Source organism: Ipomoea nil, unplaced genomic scaffold (assembly GCF_001879475.1).
Source record: "Ipomoea nil cultivar Tokyo-kokei standard unplaced genomic scaffold, Asagao_1.1 scaffold3321, whole genome shotgun sequence".
Taxonomy (NCBI): domain Eukaryota; kingdom Viridiplantae; phylum Streptophyta; class Magnoliopsida; order Solanales; family Convolvulaceae; genus Ipomoea; species Ipomoea nil.
Genome location: NW_017619749.1, coordinates 6,006,138 through 6,024,317, shown reverse-complemented (window position 1 = coordinate 6,024,317; position 18,180 = coordinate 6,006,138). Strand labels below are relative to the sequence as shown.

Genomic DNA, 18,180 nt, shown 5'->3' with positions numbered 1-18,180 from the left:
AGTAGGTTGAGAAAGTATATGAACAGATACTACAATGTAATAGGGCCAGTATCATTCAAAAAAAAAAAAAAAGAAGTTATATTTGTACTACAAACTTAGTCATTGAGTTATATGCGTGACTATTTTAACCCTTAAGTTGTGCACAAAGTGACGATTTCAGTCCCTCGAAGACTATTTCTATCACCAAAAAGTTATATTTGTACTACAAACTTAGTCATTGAGTTATATGCGTGACTATTTTAACTCTTAAGTTGTGCACAAAGTGACGATTTCAGTCCCTCGAAGACTATTTCTATCACCAAAAAGTTATATTTGTACTACAAACTTAGTCATTGAGTTATATGCGTGACTATTTTAACTATTAAGTTGTGCACAAAGTGACGATTTCAGTCCCTCGAAGACTATTTCTATCACCAAAAAGTTATATTTGTACTACAAACTTAGTCATTGAGTTATATGCGTGATTATTTTAACCCTTAAGTTGTGCACAAAGTGACGATTTCAGTCCCTCGAAGACTATTTCTATCACCAAATTGTCACTTAATAAAGTGGCTGATTTGACCATTTAAGGACTAAAATCGCCACTCTATGTTTAAATATGATCACATATGTAATTCAATGACTAAGTCTATACACAGATATAACTAGATGACAAAAAATGCAATTTTCTCAGAAAACTATATTTCAAACTCTGGACAAGGTTGAGAGTTCATAGCTTCAACTACAATATAATATTAGAAATTATGGATATATATATATATATATATATATATATATATATATATATATATATATAATGAAAATTTTTAATTTTAAAATTTAAATAAAAGTAGAATGTGCCTTGTGTTAAATTGTCTTTACAAAATACAAACAATATATTAACCTGAGAATGCAGGTACATAAAATAAATTGAATGGTTATTTTGGGGTGGATTTCGGTTGATGACTAAACCAATGGATTTTGGGTAATTTTCAAAAGTCGTGGGGCGAAACGGTTAACATACCGGTCTCAGTGAAAGAAAATGAACTAGTGCACCGGACTAGGGTTTTTCTTTCGGAGGGAGAAAGGGCAGACCTCTAGCCGTGGAGAAGAGATGGAAAAAGGAGAAGAAGACGGTGTAAAGACGAGGATTTACGTCGGAGGTTTGGGTGAGGGCGTGACCGCCGAGGATCTGAAGAAGACCTTCTCCTCACCCCAGCTCGGCGCCGTCCAATCCGTCGACCTCATTCGTACAAAAGGCCGCAGCTTTGCCTACTTGGATTTCGTCCCATCTTCCGACCACTCCTTGCTCAAGCTTCTCAGCAAGGTCTCTCTCTCTATGAATATGATGCTCTATCAAAATCTTTATTTGTAAAAATTTTGTTTTGGAAATTATGGCGGGACTGTCAATTCTTCTGCAACACGATCATGCTAATATTGGTGCTGGAATGATATATTTTACAGTTTTCAATCAGAAAATGATTGTTTTAAGGAAGCAAAAACACACTGCATTGGTTTTGGGAATGACTATATAGTCTTTAGCTTTTGATCATAGAGCAACTGCCTACAAATAACAATGTTAATGTTTTAATGTTGTTTGCTTATGTCCTGCTGCCCTTTGTCATCACTTATTGTTAAACACTTGTACACTAATTAGTGGAGGCAGTTTTTGACTTTATGATAAGAATGTGAAGATTGATGGGCAAAGGATAAGGGCAATGACTGGTTAGTTTGCGAGCTACTAACTCAAAATATAACACACCAAATGCATATCTGAGTAGTGACACTTGACATATGAAAATTTTGAATAAATTCCAAAGACTAATAATTCACCCTTGGCATAGCATAAGGTGCAACAATTTCAAGTTTATTATGCGGTGTGTGTAGTAAATTGCTTCCATTATCTGTTTACATATAGTAGATAATTTTGTAGTAAATTACAATCCAATCTGGTGCAGCATCATTCTTAAGTGGCGTTTTCTCTGTGCACAAGTTAATTGATTTCAGCTTGTGCTTTCCTCTCAATATTCAATTCTCAGTATAATGGATGCATGTGGAAAGGTGGGAAACTAAGACTTGAGAAGGCTAAACAGCACTTCCTTCTACGTATGGAACGTGAGTGGGAAGAAGATGCTAAAGTTGATAGTGATTCTGCTTGTACTCCTTCTAGTCCCACAACAGGTTCCTCGGACAAGCCACAGAAGTATCCCAACTTGGAGAAAATGCAGCTTCATATTTACTTTCCCAAATTAAGAAAGGTAAAGTTCCTGCTTATGTTTTCCTCATTTCACAAGCTTTGGTGGATTTTTTTTGTTAGTACTTTTATCTTTGTATGACCTAGATAATGGATTGAGGGCAACGATACTTGAGAAATTCAAAGTTATTCTTTTATCCAAATCTCTCTTTTGAATTCAAAGTGATTCATGAAGGTTGAGGCCTGGGTTGAGTTAGTTATGTCTTTTCAAGATGCCTGTAGTTTTTCCTCAAGCGATAAAGTGTAATTCTTCTGAACTTTCATGCAGATAAGACTACTACCTCTCAAAGGAACCGGGAAACACAAATATAGTTTTCAGCGTGTCGAAGTTCCTCCTTTCCCAACTCACTTTTGTGATTGTGAGGAGCATTCTGGTGCTGCATATACACCCAAAGAAAAACCCTTGATTGACAAGGAAATTGAAATCGGTGGGGTAGATCAGGAAGAGTTGAACATCATGGCATCGGTCATGACCAAGATATTTGAGAGGGAGAACCGCACAGAGACAGCTTTTAGGCATGTTGAAGGTTCTGATGGAGTACAAAGTTTAACCAATGTAGCTGATCATAGCATGGTGGATGAAGCTATGGATGATGAGGATGAGGATGATGATGATGATGATGATGATGGCATCATTATTAATGTGGTGCAAAGGAAAAATGAGGGAATTAGTACATCATATGATATCGGCAAGAAACCAGTCACACATAATCAGGTATGACTTAATAACTTTGCTATTATGTAAGTTTTTTTGTAGTTGGCTTTATAATTACAGATTAGGGAAAGATGTTTACTGGATTAGGTAGAAATGTTATGCTTGTATTTTCCCAATGGGAAGACCCACCGAGATGACTGTCATGTCTCCCCTTTACTAAAATTAAGTGGGCAATAATCTATCGGCCTTGGTTCAAGGTTCAAGAGAGGAGGGGGGCGGGGTATGGGTAGTGGTTTCATCTAGGCGGTTCTTTCACTTTAGGGAAACTACTACAAAATTTATTGGGTACTAAATTTTTCCTTTAAAAGCCTGTTCTGGAACCTACCCTTTTGATAGATTTTGACATTCTTTCTTTTATGTTACCCCCACCTTAAATTTTCAGAAATCACCATCTGAGATAAAGCATGGTGATCAAAAGACTGCTGCCCGAAAGAGGAAATTTCCTCAAGACACAGGTGGTGGTGCAATAGATAATTTGTCTGCAGGAAATGATGGGAAGCATAATTTTTGTGCACTGGCTGGTGATGCAGTAGATGCTTGCCACATTGAAGCAAAATCATGTAGCCTGCAATCCAATGGTAAGGCCTCCTCACAGCAGTCTGCTTGGGGAGATCCTGTGGACATCAAAACTGATGTTACACTCAACACTGCAGATGTTGGGGTGGACAGCACTCCTGGAAAGAAGCGACAACGTCATCAATCAGGGACAGGTTTGCAATTTAAATCTGATGGTGTTGATATGTCAAGTTTTACTGATGAAAAAAATCAGGAAAAATCGGAGCAGCATGAGGGTCCAGCAAAAATTGGTGAAGCTTCTTCTAGCAAGGTAAATGCATCTACAAAAAAGTCAGCCAGAGGTGCTTCATGGCTGCAAACATCCTCATGGACACAGCTAGTCGGTGGTATGAATAGCAGTTCATTTAGTATTTCTCAAATTGTGCCCAGTTTCAATTTTGAGAGGCAGGACTTGTCAATATCCAGATCCAGTGGGTCTGGCAAGCAGGAAAGTGGCACAGACAATTCTAAAGGAAATATGTCAAAAATGGGGGGAGGAACTAATGTCAATCCTCCACCTGCTCCTGGAATTTCCATAGATGGTGCTTCAGAAAAAAGCAACAATGTTCAATTGGATCAAGGGGTGTCCAAACCAGATAATCACCGGCAGAGGGATGGGGTAACTAATGAAGAGAAGAAACACCAATTGACCTCAAAACAAACATCCCCAGACCTGAGCATTGGAGAAACTTGTTCTTTCACAAAAAGTGCTACTTCAATGAAACAATGGATGAAGGCAAAGACAGCTTTGAGTAGCTCACTTAAGAAGAAGGATAAGTAGGTTCTTTGAGACACTGACCAAGTGACCATCAATTAGACAGTGTTTTTTTTTTTTTTTTTTTTTTTTTTTTTAAGTATTTATTATTTTCTTGGTACAACAGAAAGGATTATGCAACTCTATTTACCATGTGTTGAATGCACAAGTAGTTAGATTTCGCATTCAATTTTTTTGGTTGGATTTTTGATGAGGTTGATTCTAGATTTGTACTGAACATCATGTATTGAAGCTGATGATTCCTATACGAATTGAGCTTACTGAGTTGTGTCCAGCACGAAGAGGTAAAAGCCAAGCTAGATGGGTTATTTTGACATGCATACCCAGTAAAATTCATAATTACTAAGGAGGCATTTTGAGAAGGCATTTTGAGAATACTATAATACTAGGTATCTCTAATCAAGTTAGTTAGGTTGTTGACTTAGTAAGCGAAATAAAAAAAAATAATAATTAAACTTTTAGTGAGAAGTATTTATTGGTTTCTCAGTTTGAATTTGTTATCTAATTCTTTATTGACTAAGGTTACAAGGTCATATTTACGTAGTTCACACTTTTAAATAATGATTGTAAATTTTTTTTGTCGAAAAAAAATAATATAATACCTTCACGGTCCCTATAGAATGGGATGTAAGGACTTTGACAAGAGATTTTGCCTTTTTCATTCAAGAATACTATAATACTAATTTAACAAATCTTTTACCTTTAAGAAATCATAGTACAACAACAATGTAAATATATAGTCATCATCCATCACTGGGAAGCAGCTCCAGTTCACACTCCTATAAATATATAGTCCAGTATACACTCCTATAAATATATAGTCATCATCCTTCAATAATACTCTGCAGTAGTATTTTGCCCAAACAAAGTATAAGTTTTTCAAGAAGTTCAAGAACATGTTAAAACTCTTTACAGTTACATCTTGCATATTCTGCAACACTTCTTTAGGTCTTTAGGTTAACAAGAGCAACCAAAGAATCATTTGAACAGCAAAAACTAATTAAGTGTCAGATCAACAACATCAATAGAATATAATTGGGCTACCAAGAGTCAGCGAATAAGTTATAGACAAATAAATACCGTGTATTTTACTAACATCGGCTAAAGTAAAATTAATGAAACAAGAACACAATTTTTTTTTACCGCGTATTTTACTAACATCGGCTAAAGTAAAATTAATGAAACAAGAACACAATTTTTTTTTTCAATAGGTACGAAATCAACATAAAACTTTTACTAAAAGCATATCATTAGGGAGTGAAAAAATAAGCAAATGTTCATTCATTCTGGATATTTAGTTCATTCATTATGGATATTTAGTTCATTCATTCTGGATATTTAGTTCATTCATTCTGAATATTTAGTTCATTCATTATCTGTATTATCTTTTCAAAAAACAAGTATATATATTATGTTATACAATACAATTTTGTATATTCTGTTATACAATTATGTACATTCTATTATACAATTACGTACATTTTTAAAACATGAATTTTTTTTAAAGAAGTTAACAGCAGACACGAAAAGCAAAATATTAAAAAAAAAAAAAAAAAAAAAAAAAACGACATCATTTTGCAGCCCTGGTGCACGATATAAATTGCCTAATTTGACCCACTTAGATTGGACCAAACCATTTTGCTTTCCATTTCGGCCCTTATGCTCCACGGCCAATTGTTGTACTGTTCAATTGTTATGCCATGGATCATGTCCACCTTGCAAGGTGGACCTAGGTCTAAAATAACGCCGTATTAAAAAAAAAAAGCGTACTTCTTTACCGTTAACTTGCCGTTTATCTTCAGAATTCGTTACTCTATATTCACAATTTTAAATCTCAATATTCACAATTGCAGAACTCTATATTCACATTACAAAAATCTATATTCACAATTTCATAACTTTATATTCGCAATTTTATAACTCTATATTCACAATTAAAAAACTATATATATTTGCCATGGCATGTAGTGGTTCTCCCATATGGGAGGTCATGATATCGAGTCTCGGTGGAGGCAGTGTTCAAAAAAAAAAAAAAAAAAAAAAAAAAACGATTCCACTAACGGCACTGTGATTCCACACGCGTGTTTTGGACCTGGATCCACATTGCAAGGTGGACATGGGTCCACAACATAATTTGCTTATATTGTGGACCATGGTCTACAATGTTAGGTGAACCATGATCGTCAAATGAAACTGTAGTAGAATTAAAATAATATTGCAGTGTTGCTATAATGAAATTAGTGTGAGTGGAAAATGAAACTAAAAAAAAAAAAGAGCTCATTTGACAATGTATATTGTCAAATTAAACTGTAATATAATTAAAATGATACTTTAGTGTTGTTATAATGAAACTAAAATTTTGAGTGATACAATAATATATATTGTCAAATGAACCTAGAATGTAATTAAAATAGTACTTTTTTTTTTTTTTTTTGAAAACCAACAACAAAGACGATATATTAAATCAACTCAAAAATAAAATGAGGGCCTCCCAACTCATAGGACCAGGCTGAGAGCCAACAGCCTTTGCTAAAATATGTGCGGCTTGGTTCGCTGATTTAAAAATGTAACGAAAAACGCAACGCGGATTATCAATAGCAATCTGTTTACACTCATGAGTAATAGAACCAAGATAGGTTCATGTTTGCTGCGCCAACCTCCCCTACGGAAACATGCATATCTTGTTGAGTAACCTCCACTGCACGCTGAAGCTGCCACACTCCTATTGGCCTTCTCACCAGCCCCTCCCAGACTGCTTCATTACGCACCTGCCATATGAAATAAATAACAGCAGCAAACACATGCAATATTTGCTTGTCACAAGAATTGAACACTTGCTGAAACCAAACATCAATTTGTTCATCAGTATTGGCATTTGGCAGCTGTAAATTCGACAGTCTCCACACGCCAAAGGGCATGAATAAAAAATATGCATGAGAGTTTCATCCAGCAAGCCACATGTGGAACAATCTGGAGTTACCTCCACATGTTTAAAAAGCAATGCCATCTTGGTGGGCAATACCCCTCTCATAACACTCCACAACAAAGTCCTCCATTTTGGAGGACACTTTAAAAAAGGAGGATGAAAATGGGAGAGTTTCACAATCCTCCTTAATTATTTGTCCTTATTTTGACGATGGCTAGTATTGGAAGGGGATCTAAGGGGAAATTACTAAAATATAACTTATATGCAACACTGTATATTGTGAAATGAAATTGAAATAGAATTAAAATGATACTTTAATATTACTATAATGAGACTGTGTGTGGAAAATAAAATTGAAATGCAGATCAATATTGTCAAATGATACTTTATGCACCACACTAGTATATGCACTGTGGTCCAGCAAAAATTGATAAAGCTTCTTCTAGCAAGGCAAATGCATCTACAAAAAAATGGTCCAGCAAAAATTGGTAAAGCTTCTTCTAGCAAGGCAAATGCATCTACAAAAAAGTCAGCCAGGCTGCAAACATCCTCATGGACACAGCTGCTTGGTGGTATGAAATATGAATAGCAGTTCATTTAGTATTTCTCAAATTGTGCCCAGTTTCAGGACTTATCAATTTCTCAAATTGTGCCCAATTTAACAAACCTTTTACCTTAAGAAATCAGAGTACATTGATGTCTACAACAATGTAAATATATCGTCATCGTCATCGTCCATCACCTGGGAAGCAGACGGACTTAAAAGCCCGTGGGAGTACAAGATTCAATAAGATTGAAACTGACAGTATCTATTTCTTTATAAGTTGCTGATACAGACAAAGGAGCTTTGAATTTGGAAGGTAATGCTAAGAAAATGACGATTTCGACTGCCTCCTATCGCTCCTTAAGTTCCTGCTCAAATTGAAGTAATTTTTCACGAAGAGGTTGCAGAAACAATCTAAAATCCTGTTTGATCCGCTGCTTATCTTTTGGTTCAAGATCCTTGTCTTCACTTAGACTTGCCTCAATCTGCAATTAAAGAACCCATATGATATTTTTCATGACCAAATAGATTATACATCATAAATATGTGCTAATTTATTAATAGGAACACATTGTTTTTAGCAAAATAATCCAATGTATTACATGGTGAGGACAGTGGCACAAAATAGCAGTATTTTCTTTCAAAATTTTTACTGTAGCCAGGGGGTCACCACAATCTTTTTTTTATTAGTACTACTAATTCTATTACAATGTAGTATCTGTTCATAGCTACTTTCTCAACCTATTGAAGCACAAAGAGTCAATACCGCCCTTACTGGGGCTCAAACCCATGACCTCCCATAACGCAACCCATTTTCTTTTGGTTCCTAATATAATTTCTTGAAGATTTAGAGTACAAGAAGTTTATAGTTACAACTTATGCTAAAACATGTACCTGCAAGTCATCCAGCTCACCGAACGAGAACTCTGGTATCTCTATATGGCCCTTGACCACCTTCTTCTCAGCTCCAACAAGCCACTCACCTAATTTCAACTCACACCGTTAACACTTGAAACAAATAATACAGAAGTATATATTGAAGTAATTAAGTAAACAATGAAAAATGAAAAATAGAACTCAAATAAAATGAGAAAAAGTAAAGTGCCCACACATACATAAGATTTAAGTTAAATGATCAAATACTGAAATACATAGTATAAGAAGTGGAGGAAATCTACCTTTCACCTTTAGTGTTAGCTCATATGTGTAGCCAACACGTTTTTTGTTCCGCACAGTCACCAAGAATGCCTGATATGACAATCAAACATGTTAGTGACAAGTTACAGAAATGTAAAATGTCTCTGAAGTGATTCTATATACATATTTAACACAGATAGGTGTTAAGTAAAATGGTGTGGTTGAAATTTTTAAAGCACTCACATCACCGTTACATTTTGTTACTTCTGTTATTTCAGCTTTGCCGCCAGACAGTTCCAGAGATCCCACAGATACAAGCAACTCCTGCAGTTGGGAGAAAAATGAGGAAGTGCTTTTCATATATATATTTGTACATATGAGCACCTAATTTCCAATTGTACGCCTACCTGAACACATATGAAAGAGCAAATGTATGTCACCATTTCATTTATTTCGTTTTTTGGGTTTTGATCAGTTTTTTTTTTTTTTTTTTTTTGGAGGGGGGGCGTTGTGCTAGCAAATGGTTGCATATTTCACCAAAACAAAAATATCCCTTAAAAGACTGTTTAAGTACCCTATTATGTAATTATAGGGAGCTTCTCCCATGCACTCCAAACCACTTTTTGTGCTTCCATAATTGTCCCTTCACAATACTATATTCAAGGATGGTCCGATGGATGAAACAAAGTAATTTATCTTAGTGTTTTGGCTCCAAATCACCCCAAAATTCTCCTTGCATTTTAGATGTTTTTCAACACTGGGGTATGTAGTATCAAAAGGTGCCTAAATTGACACTCTGGTAGCGCTGGTGAATCAAATTAGCTTTTTACAATCTACATTTTATTTTAAAAACAAAAAAAAAAATGGAAAAGAACAGTTTACTCCAAACTGAATTAATAATTTCATATACTTCAGTTATAAGGTTGGCTTCATGAAAAACTTTATCCAAAAATCTCTTGCAGTCTTGCACAAGTGTCCTACATATTTTTTATATATAAATATGGGGTGCCTAAACTGGCTCTCATGCCACTATGACATCAATTCTGTTAGATTTACATATCTAAGTTTTATATCAACAATAAAAATAAAAAATAAAAGTTTTCAATAAACATATAAAACTTTAAGAATTACGGTATTGGAGATTAGACCATCAAAAGGTTCCAAATTATATACTTGGGGCATGCTTATTGTTATTGACATGAGGTTTTTAAAAGGAAAATTTTAAATGGCAGTTTTTTAGTTGGTGTGTGATAAATTTTATATTCAATCTCAATTTATTCAAATTCTATTTTTCTTTTTGTTAAATATGTAATGTAATAATATTAAATACTTAAGAATATGTAACACATTTGAGTGGCATAACTCTAACTGAATAATAAAAATCAGCTCTTATCTTGTAAAATTACCCATTTTTTCATTTTGTTGTGAGTAAAAGACTAACAGCAAACAAAAATATCAAACAAGTAAAGGCAGAAGCAGCATAAAAGACTGAAACATCACATTTTCAAAATAAAAACCAGAAAAGTGGGGTAATCATACTCTAAAATGAGTATCTAAGTTCAAACCTTAATCCTATCATTTGCCCATTTATTTAGACTTTTCTCTTCCCAAGTTCCAGCCTGCAAAGAAAACAAAGCATAAGTGAAAATGCAAAACATACCAAGTAAAGCAGTAATAAGCTTGGAATAAGTGGATAATGTAATTTGGTTTGGGTTGAGGTGGGGTGGGGGGAGTGATAAAAAATCAATAAAAGAGCAGAGACACATAACACAAAACATTGAATGTGGTATACTCCCCAAATTGAAAACAACTTGGGAGATTTGCTTTCCTTATGTTTGATTGGAAACCAATCCTTTCAACTAATTTTTTGCTATTATTTTCATTAATCTGTAATTTGTCTGCATGTTTCAGCCTCATTATTATATGCTGTTACAGGATATTCTCATTTTTGTTCTATATCAGTTTTATTTGCGTTTATATTTAGATCACGACTACAGTAACTGAGATTGCCTAGACGCTTGTAAATTCAATGCTTAAAATTAAGGCACTAGGGGAGGAATTTGAAGTAGCTTAATTATCAGTGGTAAAGAGTAGTTTAAGATTTAAGTACTTCGTTCAGTTTTTTATATCGCCACCAATAACATAATTCAGTTTTTTATATTTAGATCATGTCAACAGTCTTTTATATGAAAGCTGATTTGCCCCACTTCATCTAACACACCAATGGCCAATCCTATGTTCCTAAAGATTTCGTGCCAAGTGCACCAAGTAATAGGAAAAAGAAGAAGAAGAAGAAGAAGAAAAGATATAATACCCCTTTGGTCCCTCAACTAGTCAACTATAGTAGTATTTCCACTTTTAGTCCTAAACATTTTCAAATGGACCAAATTCAGTCTGAAATGCACTTACATTTGGACATTTTGGATTGAATTTGGTTGATTTAAAATAGTTGAGGGACCAAAAGTGGTGGAATTAATAGTCAAGGAACACAAATTGAAACACTACTATAGTCGAAGGACAAAAGGTGAAATTAATTCAAGGAAAAACAAAAGCACTATTTTTGGGGAATCATAGATCAGTCATCAGTTCCCCTCCCAAAATCCAAAGATTTTCACTTTTCAACCACTCTTTGAGTAATCTGCCACCAATTACATATGTCATATGCACAGTAAGTTATTCCCAAGTACTGGGTTTGGGAGGGACAAACCTATCACTATTGTTTAATATTCCATTATCGAAAAATTACTGAGTCATTATGACCAATTGTATCAAGACAAATTTAATGTTCTATTACACCAACAGTAAAATAATGTCCCCCCTGCATAATGAACAACAATAGGTTCGGAAAAACAAGACCATTTCCAAAAGCACCTTCTACTTTATACCCTACACTACCAAAATTGTAATCAACAGCATCTAGTTCCACGGAGATCCAGCCGAATTAACTAATAATCGATAAATGCAAAATAACTCGACCAACAAAGGAGACAAAAAAATGGCAGGGATAGAGAAACCTACCCTATTCCAGGCGGAGCCAAGATGGGTGGGGGTTTGATTGTTAGGTTGGTCCCCTGGGTTGAGCTTCCGGGGAACCGGCAGGGGAGCAGCGTCTGCGGTCTTCTCCCTAACCCAGTAGGTGTACGACGGCGCAGTCTCCTCCTTAGGCTTCTCCTCGGCAGCGGCGGCGGCGGCGGCAGCTGCACTTCCCTCCATTATTGTTATTATTACAAATCAAGATCAAGATCAAGAGCTTAAATCTTAATCCTTATCAGCAATATAACGACAACGGATCTCAATGGCACAGCGGAGAATGACGATTTTAGAGCAGAAACGAGAAACCCAATGGGCTACTTTATACTTCAAGATCAAAACTTCAGTTATTATATAATCAGTACTAGAAATGAATATAATATTTTTCCCCTAATTAAATAAATGTTAGGGTTCACCTTTCCCTTGATTCCGGAAGCTTCGGGTGAATCGTAGGCTATAAACCAATGCGGGCTCGGGTCGGGTTTACGGCGATGATTACACCGCGTAGATAAATATAACACGTTGGAAAAATAAACAACACATTTGTTCAAAATTGACTCCCAGTCCGACGACCGCGGGCGGGATTTATACTTTTCTGGAGCCGTCCAGTTTACATTTTTACGTTTCGAGCTTTCTACTTTTGAGTCAATAGAATGTCCAAACTGCATAGTGCATACCAATTGATCATTTTATCCCCAACTTTGACTCTAAAGTAGTTTAGAGCGGGTGATGTCCTTAAAAACAAATAGATCACTATATTATATAGTACTTTTTTTTAAGGTGAATACGATTGATTGAGATGATCAAAATTGATACAGTATTAATTTATGGGTTGAATAATATTGCATAACAAATTTGAAAGTGCGAAGTACGATACTATACTCCAACCTCCTTGCTCAAGGCTCAACCTATAACTTCCATAGTTGAAAGAAGTTTAAACCTCAAGAAACATATATAATTTTTTTGGTATTGATATAGTACATACACTGGAATATGAAGGTCGACGTGTAAATACATGTTCAGTGCGTATAATTGTATTAGTTTGCTTGTTATTAATTTAAGCGTTTGGGCTCGAGTATAAGTGACAGTAGGTCAGAGGGTCCCGAGCTGATGGGGGTTAGGTGAAAATGTCCCGAAAAAAGTCCCTTCTTCTAGTATTTAATGTGCTATTTATATGGGATGTGAGAAAACACAAGCGGAGCTCTAGGCATGGCTGACACATGTTGCGCATGCAGTCGGCGAGCTCGGTAGCAGTGCAGTACAGTGACGTCCACATGTCGCGATGTTCCTGACTTGCCACTAGGTCACGTAATCGGATTGAGGTCAATAATCTATGTTTATTCTCCAAGTGAACTTGGTCGGTGGGGCCGTCCCGACTTAAATAGGTGGGGTGGGTAATTTAGGCAGGACAAAGACTACTGCTAGTTAAGCATTTGCTCGATCTTCACACTTAGGTCAGATTGGTCAGTCTTAAGGTTAGTCGTGGTCGGAAACAGTCCTCACGATGACTTGACTTAATATCGAGCAGGTTTGCAGTACGTATGGGTAGGTATATCTGGAAAATATTTCATATCATGTATTCCCTATCATATATTTTTGTACTATTCATTGCAATTTGATATATGACGTGTATCATTACCTCGTTTTGCATAATTGTAATATTCTAACATCTTGTATTCTATAAATAGTACACTGTACGTCCCAAAAAGGGTCAATACTTAGCAAAACTAAATACATATTGTTCTTATGTACAACTCCAAGTTGCCAAGAATTTCATTCACTCTTATTACTCCATTTTGTGTTATTTATCCTTTACTTTCAATGGTTAGCGAGTTAGTCTATAACCAATGTTGGGGCTATAGTGCTTAAATGGATAATTCTACCTTTACTCTCAAATTATACTTTCATTTTGTACTCCCTGTGACATAACATGCCTTGATTGCTTAATTTAGTAGGAGGCAATAATGTTTATCCGTTCTTTTTTTTTTCTTCTTCTTCTTTTTCCAATCAAATTTGAACACAAGTGAAAGTACAAATTGAGAATATAATTTTGAGAGTACATCTAGTATTTTATCTAGTATTTTTGTACTTAAATTTACACTGCTGTATTTAATTTGTATGATGGGATATCTTGACCATGAAGACTCTCCATGGGTCATATATCTTGCCAATAAGTCACCAGTCAATGCAGTCAAGTCTAAAGGGATGAGTAATTTAATCCCTATGGTTCAAATGGGATTTGAGATGTATGGTTGTAAAGGGATGTAAGAGTGATTAGAAAAGATTTATTTACAATTAGCTGTAAAAGGAGTGATCAAGTAAATGAAACATGAAGGTTATACGTCTGATTCTTGCAAATTTGACCAAGTTTGTCACACATGGTCCTGTGTAGTTTGTGGGTTATAATATAAGGTGGGATTACCAAATAGTGATTGTGAGTTTCTCTCGTCACTAAAAAAAATTAAAGTTCTTTACAACTAAAAAGAGGAAACTAAGAGAGATTTGAAGGAAACAAAATTTCCCAGAGAAACCAATTGCATTGTGGTGGATGTCTAACCAAAAACTGTATAGTATTCATCTGATCTGTTTCTTTTTCATCTTCTTCTTTCTGTCTTTCACTGCAGAAGTTGCAGTGTGCCAGAACACAACTAAAAAGAGGAAACTTAGAAAGATTTAAAGATAAGGGAAAAAAAAGTTTCCTAGAGTAACCAAATGTCTCTGTCTCTTTCTTTTCCATCATCTTCTTTCTGTCTTTCTCTGCAGAAGCTATCTGCAGAATGCCAGAAAACAACTAAAAACAGGAAACTAAGAAACATAAATATGAAGGGGGAAACAAAATCTCCCACTGAATGGTTACGTGCTGAAATCCAGGACGATAGACGAATAATGCTGGCCTGGCCTCCTAACTCTATCACCCAGCAGCCGATATATAATCCTTGTGGCGGGGTACGTAGTTTGAAACATTTATTAGTAATTGGTGTCTGCTCCTTTCTGCAGGCTTAGCTTGCTAATAGAAGCTGTCAGTCTGCACGAGGTAATAAGAAACTAAAGCCTGCGTTTTCGCAAATGAGAGGTGGTGGTTCTATGTCTGAAATGTCCATCGGTTCCAATGACTTGGATAGATCATCCACTGAGAATGGTATGCTGCAAACACACCCAACAAGGCATCAGTAGTCATCTCAGGACGGGATTTTGCATAAAAGGCGGGCGTAAAGGAAATGGCTATGTCTCAAATCCAACCTCGAATCATCATCTAGCAGAAAAGAACGGCTGACATGATTGTTTGAATCTTCTGTCATTAGCACAATCATATCGGATATAACCTGTCAAAACAAACCAAGAATCTTCTTGAAGCTCAGGGTGTAATCTTCTTGAAGCTCAGGGTGTACTCTAACAGTCTCGCCATTTAATGAAGCAAACAAATCATAATATACCTTTGGGCAATTATATAAGCAGGCAGGGGTCGATATGTAGAGCTTTGAAGTTACAAATTCAGGAAGATAAAAAAAAAAAAAAGAAAAGAGGCAAATTAATAAGGTCTTACTTCAGGGGAAAGACTGTGAGTGCCATATTCGTCGTCATGGTACATTGAGCTGATTCTGTACAGCTGTTGTATGCTAAGCACCTACAAGTGATGACATGTAAGAACAAGATAAATCTCGAACTTGAGCACGTTGTTTGGAGGACGATGTACAGGCAAAATATACTTACAGGGCATAAATCGTGGCTTATCTCATCCAGTGTCTTCATCGGTTTCTCATGTATGAGCTAACATAGTAACAAAAAGGATCACATCTCACAGGCGTGTGATTTACAACATATGAGCTGGGGTAAGTAAAACGGTATGTTTCCATTTCAATCTTAAATTACTCTATTATGCGAGGATTAGGGGTAAAAAGAAAGTGCTTCACCAGAAATCCTATGGCCTGTCTTATATGTTTGAGCTCTTCCAATGCAGACCCTGCATACTGTCAAACATATTTTCTTATTTGAGAGAAATTCACCGGTAACCGATTAAACAAAGTGATCTCGAATTCTAGACACATGACTAGAAAAGATCAGAGTTATTACCTCATCGGTTGCTTTATTGCACCAAAATTCAAGTTCAGCAAGCCCGGCCATGACATACTCACCGTGGCTAAATGCGCAGCATTCTCGTCTTATCAAGAGACTACAACCACGAGAGATGATAGAATAACTAATCAGCAATAGATATAGATGGTGAATCAAAAGTCTGAAATATAATGGACCTGTTGAAAAATTGGACATTGATGAAGAAGAAAACTTGTGTAAAAACTTTACGAACTAGAAACGGAGGCACCTGAAATATGGTGATCGAGCAAATGTAAATTGCATAGATCGAGGTAATAACAATAACTCATCCATAAGCTAAGTTTAATTCAGAAGGAATCCCACCCAACTATTACAGCAATAGCTGACAAACCTTAGCTTTTAACAAAACTTTATAATCAACTTTGGAATGGCAACAAGTATTAAGGTTGTAGAATAGAGAGAGTGATGATATGAACTTATATATACATAAAACAAGAGAGGCATTGATCAAGTTAAAAAGGCAAGGAAGAGAAAGAGTAGAGCATAAAAGAAACCCCAACAGGCTAGATAAAGTTGTTACGTGATTGGCTTTCAACATGAACAAAAAATTTGCAAGGCTTTTGACAATTTCTTCCCAGTGTTTATTAAGAATTTCTTGAGTCGCGGCCTTTGCAAGGTAAGCTGCAGGTCCTTTAATCACGCTTGCTCTGGCTATCCTTGGGGCCTGCTAGTTCAATCATATCATTAGAGTATGTCCATGATCGAATAGGTTGAGATCGATGGAGCTAATGCCCGATATTCATACTAGTTTTTATTGATTAACAAAAATATGCAAGAACAAACCTGAATGCATAATCCAAGTGATGGAAAAATCTGTTTCTTCAAATTATTACGGATCATTCCATAAATCTTTTCCACATAAGCTGTCAGCTTCTGCTTGAACAGAAGTGCAGGATATTTGGCTTCACCGTCAAGATTGAGCCCTTGAAGCAGAAGCAACAAAGTTGATGCATTGGACAACCAATAAGCTAAGATTTCATTGTTATCCTGAGTCTTCAATTCCGCGTATTAAATCAATCAGATTCAGCTTTAATTTGCATCATATATTAATTTATTATTATATTTACTCTTGTAACTCCTACCTCAATAGCTTGGCCGATGGTTTCTATTATCCTGTCACAGATGCTGCTCCCTTCAACTTCAAATGACCGCCACTGCATAAGACATTTGTAGATAATGCAAGCAGCAATCGGTCTGCCCTTAGAGAAGCCCAGATTCTGTGCAGCAATTAAACCTACCAGTCGCTCCTCCAAATTGTAAGTCTCCATTAGTCCCATTTTAGAGTCTTGATAGATCCAAGTATATGTGTCTAAACAACCTACAAAGCCCCGATCATTTGTTCTTATAAATTTGGAGTCTTGGTAGAAGGAGGCAAATTGTGGGGATGTGTATCAACCAGGCAAATTGTGGGGTGTGTCATGTATGCCAACATCCTACAAATTCTCTAAAACTCCCTTTGAATTAGTCAACTAGATGAATTTAGAGCATCCCTATTCTCTACCCGGAGATAATATTAAGAGAATGGCAAATGAAATAATTTGGGTGGGCCAAACACCTTGTGCACAGATGGCATCCGGGTTGAACTTCTTTATGTGAAGTTATGCGTTCAAGTCTTAGTGTAGTCTTATTAGTTCTTAGTGTACATTATTTGTTGCACTTGTAATTGATTTTACTTGTACTATATAAAACTGTTACTTACACTTTTAATACAATTTACTTGCACTTTGATGTTTAATTATTTACGAAAATGTTACTGTATTTTTTTTAAACAATATTTATGATCCGTTAAATTTGTACATGTAGACAAACGTAATCAAATATGAGTGGTTTTTAATTTATATATTTAGTAATTTGTCTTTTTATCAAATTGTTATTTTTTTTTTGTCAAATTGACAAAGCAATCTTATTAAATTTGTATGGTAATTCTCTTAAAAATTCAATTTATCAAAATTTGTAAATATTTTTTTTATTGAACCTGTACATAAGGAAAGAGACGTGACGAACATTATAACATAGAAAAACAGGAAAGTTAAAAGAAGACAACTAATATGAAAATTTTGAAATTATATTTATTCATTTAATAGGAATGATTAAGTTGAAAATGAATATCATCATATATTAAAAATCCAATTGAAATTCATAAAAAATTTAA

General features: G+C 35.4%; 3 protein-coding genes across 7 annotated transcripts; 1 reads left to right on the top strand and 2 right to left on the bottom strand.

Moving 5' to 3' along the window:
- Window positions 1-975: 975 nt before the first annotated feature.
- Window positions 976-7,818, top strand: LOC109170193. 2 transcript variants are annotated; one of them, XM_019319189.1, is made up of 5 exons: window positions 1,017-1,306; window positions 2,019-2,237; window positions 2,502-2,948; window positions 3,331-3,983; window positions 7,742-7,818. In XM_019319189.1, exons 1-5 carry the CDS (start codon window positions 1,094-1,096, stop codon window positions 7,791-7,793), a joined length of 1,584 nt encoding a protein of 527 aa, XP_019174734.1. In that variant the 5' UTR covers window positions 1,017-1,093; the 3' UTR covers window positions 7,794-7,818. The 2 variants fall into 2 exon arrangements, with proteins under 2 accessions (XP_019174733.1, XP_019174734.1); XM_019319188.1 differs by lacking the exon at window positions 7,742-7,818 and having other exon boundaries at window positions 976-1,306; window positions 3,331-4,552.
- Window positions 7,819-7,872: 54 nt separating this feature from the next.
- Window positions 7,873-12,349, bottom strand: LOC109170196. Of its 2 annotated transcripts, XM_019319191.1 has the most exons (6): window positions 11,904-12,333; window positions 10,451-10,504; window positions 9,129-9,209; window positions 8,927-8,996; window positions 8,643-8,731; window positions 7,873-8,233 (listed from the first exon to the last, which is right to left on the bottom strand). In XM_019319191.1, exons 1-6 carry the CDS (start codon window positions 12,096-12,098, stop codon window positions 8,099-8,101), a joined length of 624 nt encoding a protein of 207 aa, XP_019174736.1. In that variant the 5' UTR covers window positions 12,099-12,333; the 3' UTR covers window positions 7,873-8,098. The 2 variants fall into 2 exon arrangements, with proteins under 2 accessions (XP_019174736.1, XP_019174737.1); XM_019319192.1 differs by lacking the exons at window positions 7,873-8,233; window positions 8,643-8,731 and adding an exon at window positions 8,738-8,862 and having other exon boundaries at window positions 8,894-8,996; window positions 11,904-12,349.
- A 2,078-nt stretch (window positions 12,350-14,427) lies between these two features.
- Window positions 14,428-17,402, bottom strand: LOC109169754 (myosin-11-like). Of its 3 annotated transcripts, XM_019318648.1 has the most exons (10): window positions 17,111-17,396; window positions 16,812-17,021; window positions 16,549-16,692; window positions 16,166-16,236; window positions 15,987-16,086; window positions 15,827-15,883; window positions 15,627-15,683; window positions 15,460-15,540; window positions 15,156-15,238; window positions 14,428-15,059 (listed from the first exon to the last, which is right to left on the bottom strand). In XM_019318648.1, exons 1-10 carry the CDS (start codon window positions 17,303-17,305, stop codon window positions 14,936-14,938), a joined length of 1,122 nt encoding a protein of 373 aa, XP_019174193.1. In that variant the 5' UTR covers window positions 17,306-17,396; the 3' UTR covers window positions 14,428-14,935. The 3 variants fall into 3 exon arrangements, 2 of the variants coding, with proteins under 2 accessions (XP_019174193.1, XP_019174194.1); XM_019318649.1 differs by lacking the exon at window positions 16,549-16,692 and having other exon boundaries at window positions 17,111-17,397; XR_002052291.1 differs by lacking the exon at window positions 14,428-15,059 and having other exon boundaries at window positions 15,197-15,238; window positions 15,350-15,540; window positions 17,111-17,402.
- Window positions 17,403-18,180: the final 778 nt, after the last annotated feature.